At 41.3% G+C, this 5,236-nt stretch overlaps 1 protein-coding gene across 2 annotated transcripts in view; it reads right to left on the bottom strand.

Annotated features, from left to right (window-relative positions):
• LOC107673954 (testican-2-like) overlaps positions 1–5,236 on the bottom strand; it is a 39,735-nt gene that overhangs the window by 1,350 nt on the left and 33,149 nt on the right. For both annotated transcript variants that reach the window (XM_016467802.1, XM_016467803.1), the window contains 2 exons: positions 1,302–1,364; positions 72–209 (listed from right to left, as the gene is read on the bottom strand). In XM_016467802.1, coding sequence (XP_016323288.1) covers positions 72–209; positions 1,302–1,364 — 201 coding nt within the window. The remainder of the gene's footprint in view (positions 1–71; positions 210–1,301; positions 1,365–5,236) is intronic.

Below are 5,236 nucleotides of genomic sequence, written 5' to 3'. Positions count from 1 at the left end.
CTGTGTGTGTGTGTGTGTGTGTGTGTGTGTGTGTGTGTGTGTGTGTGTGTTCGTGTTGTGCTCGTGCTCACCACAGTCGGGGTTGCCATGGATTCTGGAGCCCATTAACTCTCCTCCACGCTGGTCCACACACCAGCACTCCCCTCTGCTCTTGTCACACTGCAGTCTCCTGTAAAAGCCGTCCTCATCACAGCTGGGAATGTATGTATCTGAAATGGCAAGTAGAGAGAGAAACACACAGACACACACGTTTTGAGAAACACAATGCATGTTTTACATTCATTTTCATGTCCTATATAAAATGAGTGTTGCATCACGGGTGACATTGAAAACTAGTTTGCATATTGCTGTAAATCATGTGACAGACTCAAGTGACACTGCTCATTGTAATGCATAAAATGTAACCTTGGCGAGGGTTGAGGGCTGGGTTTCTGTCTGCAGTGTCTCGAATTATGATGTGCGATAAAAACCAACTGCATGGAGTAATAAACACCTATATGTCCACATAATCATCATGATCTATTTAGCAATGAAATGCAGGATTTAACCCTCTGATGCACTGAGTGTACTAAGGGACAAATCTTTAAAAGCCAGTTTTAACCATTCAGAATGTGATGTTACATCCCAACCACCACCACACGTGATTCCATTGACCCTTACCCATAATTCAACCTGACTGTCCTATTTATGTCTTTGCGTGTTTTTTATTTATGAGAACATAAATTAAACATAGCTGGCAAAAGTGATGACCACGTACTTCGGAATGCAACTCAAAAAAATAGCACTTAAAATAATGGCTGCAATATAACAAAGAGTGAAAAATTTAAGGGGGTCTGAATACTTTCCGTACCCACTGTACATTGCTATTTGTTCTCCAGCTTTGGGAGCCGCTTGCATTTTGGCTGCCTCTGATAGGCTGAAGCATCTGCAGCGTGTCCTTGGAGAGTCCTGAGAGCGCTGCAGCCAAACATGCAGCACTGCCTGCAGTCATGAGCGCCATTCTAAACCGCACACCTGATTAGGGGCTAATCCCAGCTTTGTGCTTGTCATCTGTTAAATGAAACTCCTCTAGAGTCACTTCTGCTAGAGCCGCCCTCTTTGTCTTTCAGAGTTTATACCTTACCTCCCTTCTGCCTCACTTTTTCTTTTTACTGACCTTCTTTCTTCCATTCTCTTTTCTTCCAGTTGTATATATTTTATATAACCTCTTTCTCTGGTTCTCCCTTTGTTCTTCTACTTCACACCTTAATTTGCTCTTCCCAAGATAGTACAGTGAGTCTAAGCGGAGCGTTCATTCTTACCTGATTTCTTCTTGGCTCCTTCTTGCACTTGGATTCGCTCTAGCTCAGCCAGGCAGGGAGGCTCTGTGGAAGAAAAACTATCAGTGCCTTTAGGGAAGAGTCGGCGCTAATCTCCTCCAGACAAACGCTTCACACGAGCTCCCCCACCAACTCCCAGATGAAGCGGCATTACGCCAGGGCTGCTCTCCATGCAGCTGCACAATCAAATCATACTATCACACCCAAACACACATGCATTTTAAAAGTGGCACAATAGACAGACTAATCTCTAGTTTTATGGCAATATAATCATGCAAAGAAAGAGTAAATTAAATTTTGAGTAATAGAACTTGCTTTGAATATGTTTTGAACAAAATTAACACCTGTTAATAGAATATTTCTATATGGCAATTTTCTCTTTAATGCCCTGAGGTGAAATGTACAACATTCTTCCAATAATTTAGAGGAATGTTTTTCACAAAAATTAAAATTCTGTCAGGACCACTATCGTCAAAGATGATTGACAATTAGCATACAGTTTGGATTGGCGGTATGGTTCTGTTCTGGGCAAGAACTCCCTGCGCATCCATGCAGCCTAGCATGGATGAGAGCAGGGAGAGCAGCAATAACCCCCCAGGGTAAACAGAACAGAACCAACATAAATGTATTGCAGATATTGTTAAAGTTCAATAATTTTATGTACACATTTTAGAATTAGTCTGATTCAAGGAGAATCAGAAGGCTGAATCCTGACTGACAGAGGAGGAGTTGGGGATGGAGGAGGGTAATTAGCTATTGAGCAATGCGAAAACTGCTGATAATACTGAGGGACCGTATATATGAATGCTTAGATGGGTGTCTTATTCCCATAGGTAGATGGGGATCAGCTGAGAGTCAGCTGATGCGAGCTTGACTAACATGACCTGCCAGAACTAACGCTACGCTTGATTTCCGTCATCATTTACTCACCCTCAAGCTATACAAAACCAAAATGACTTTCTTCTGAGGAACACAAAAGCAGTTGGCATAATGTCAAAGCTGCTCTTAATTTAATGAAAGTAAATGGTGACCACAGCTATCAAGTAGGAACCAATATGCCCAATAATTCAGAATAATATTTATTTTTTAGGTATCCTCTTTAGACAGAGATTCTTTCAGAGCAGATTGCTCTACAGAACTACAGATTTTTCTTTATTCACCATGCATGAAAATATTGTTAATGCAATGTTGAATGTTCATCAATGTAGATTATTGTGCTGTTAATATCTACTCTGTTTCTCTGATATTCTGTGTGGTAGTTCACAACAGTGACAGAAATTTCTCAATTAAGAGGCACTATTTGCCTAAATTGATTTCCTGGGGCATTTTTACCTTTATAAGGGTGTTTTTTTTGGTAATCTTATTAAAACGTTTTAACCTATATTTTCTAAACTTATTACACTATAGTCTTTTTGTTTCAAGATGGCGCTGAGCATGGCTGCCACCGTGTGGAGCTCTCCCATTCTTTTGCTGTTTTTGTTTGTTTGTTCTGTGTTTAGTCATTCCTTTACTGTCAGTTTTACCAGAGACGAACTACTGGACATAAGGCAACACACACCAGACAACATTTTTCCAGTTTTTTCCAGCTTTGTTGGATGTTCTAGTCGGAGGGGCAGCGGTGCTGTTCAAACGCACACTTAGACGGAAACGAGGGAAGCTAGCCGGCACGTTGGTTAAGCTCCGCGAGCGCAGCTTCCGAACAGCGCTTCCTAGTATCCATCTAGCGAATCTCCGATCCCTTCCTAACAAAACGTATGAACTACTTCTCCTCACCCGCACAAACAAGGACTTTCAAATTCTGCTGCATTGTGCTTCACTGAAACCCGGCTGAGTGAAGCCATTCCGGATAACGCACTTCATTTGCAGGGCTTCCAGCTGTTCAGAGCGGATCGCATCACGGAGTTAACGGAGAAAACAAAAGGCGGTGGACTATGTTTCTACATAAATGAAGGTTGGTGTTCAGACGTAACAACAATGAAGAAGATGTACTCTCCTAACTTAGAGGCGCTCGTCATAAACTGTAAACCCTTCTACTCGCCGCAAGAGTTTTCCTCATTCATTATCGTGAATGTGTACGTTCCTCCGGACGCGTGTGTGAGTGCAGCGCTGCAACAGCTGGCTGAACAAATAACTGAAATGGAGCAACAGTACCCGGACTCTCTTTTAATCATTCTTGCGGATTTTAATAAAGCGAATCTATCACGTGAACTGCCAAAATACAGACAGCATGTTACATGTCCTACCAGAGACAGTAATATACTGGATTACTGTTACACCACAATAAAGGATGCATATCACTCTGTCCCACGGGCAGCTTTGGGATCACTGCCTAGTTCATCTTATACCGACCTACAGGCAGAAGCTGAAATCAGCTAAACCTGTACAAAGGACTGTAAAGAGATGGACATAGCCTGCTTCGACTGCACTGATTGGAGTGTTTTTGAAGCTGCAGCCACCAATCTGGACAAGCTCACAGAGACTATAACTTCATATATCAGTTTCTGTGAGGATATGTGTGTAAGGGTGGTTTCCCTACCTGAACAGCCATGTCGGGTGAGGTGACATTATATATGTATATACAGTATATATATATTTTTTTATTCAAAAAATTAAATGGGCGGTGAGAGGCCTGTAAGGGTGGTTTCCCTACAGTGGTTCAGGCTGTAAGATTGCCGAAGGACTAAAGAAACATTATCAGCACGATGGTATGAAACTGTACATTTCTTATCTATTTGACAAGAAATAGACAAGAATAACGTGAGGATGACTTGTTACATGTAGACCACTGATCTTTGCCCTTAGAAAGTGATTTCCTATGTTTCAGAAAATAAGGTGGAGGTCTACCCCTTCCCAGTGACTAGCATTTCTCCTCTGTGTGGCCTATTTTGTGACAGGAACTACAAAACCTGCTATCTTTGCCACAGGGTTGTTTGCTGTGTTCTCCTGAAGTTTGAGGATTTTCATGACTCTCTAATGCTTCCTTTACACCATGCGTTCTGGTCCATGACTCTGCGCTATTATGGTGCTGCATCACCTTAAGAACTGAATTCGGCACACTTTTTTGTACAGTGGCACATGCTTCCTCTGAACTAAAAGTTCTAGAATCATCACAGCAAGTCACCTCTTCCAAGAAGTGAACATGCTTTTTAGCCCCATCGCTGTTAAGCGTTTTGGGAGACATGGACTTGTGTGCATTTAGCTTATCCTTGAGAACTGCAATGGTGCCCTTGTGATTTTTACATTTTTCACTCAGAGCTAACTGTTCAGCTAGTAATTTATACAGCTGTGATTGAAGATCCTGAATCTTTGCCTCTGACTTTTTTTAGAATGCAATTCTTTACAATTAGCATCTATACTTGAATATAGATGTATCCAATCACGTAGCAGAGTACAGCTTACGAAGTTTAAAGCCTCAATTATCTCACCATGTTTTGATTTCTTTTGATGTTTGCCAATTATGTCCCACCATTTGAACATTTCATCATCTGAACATCTAGTATCAATATATTCTTTCTTGAGTTTGCACAAGGTAGACTCAAAATGTTGCTCCATAAAGCAAACAATGCTTCACTTTTGTTAGAAATTTTCCCTTCCATCCCTGAGGAGATAATCTGAATGTTGTCGGATTGTACAGTAATGGGAATATTGAAGCTACTTACAACCTTCTAATTTCTATATCATACAAATGGACAATGAAAACATACTTACCCACTCAATGGTTAGAAGGCCAGCTTTAATCCATTCACAAGATCAACTGTGAAAAATCCTCATTCTGATGACCGACCAAAATAAATCTCAGAAAACTCACTGCAAGGGATCCCGGGTTTCGGCACCATCTGTAAGGGTGGTTTCCCTAGAGTGGTTCAGGCTGTAGGATTGCCGAAGGACTAAAGAAACGTTATCAGCACAATGGTATG

This window comes from Sinocyclocheilus anshuiensis, unplaced genomic scaffold (assembly GCF_001515605.1).
Source record: "Sinocyclocheilus anshuiensis isolate Anshui unplaced genomic scaffold, SAMN03320099.WGS_v1.1 scaffold292, whole genome shotgun sequence".
NCBI classification, from domain to species: domain Eukaryota; kingdom Metazoa; phylum Chordata; class Actinopteri; order Cypriniformes; family Cyprinidae; genus Sinocyclocheilus; species Sinocyclocheilus anshuiensis.
This window is presented reverse-complemented; position numbering and strand designations above follow the sequence as displayed.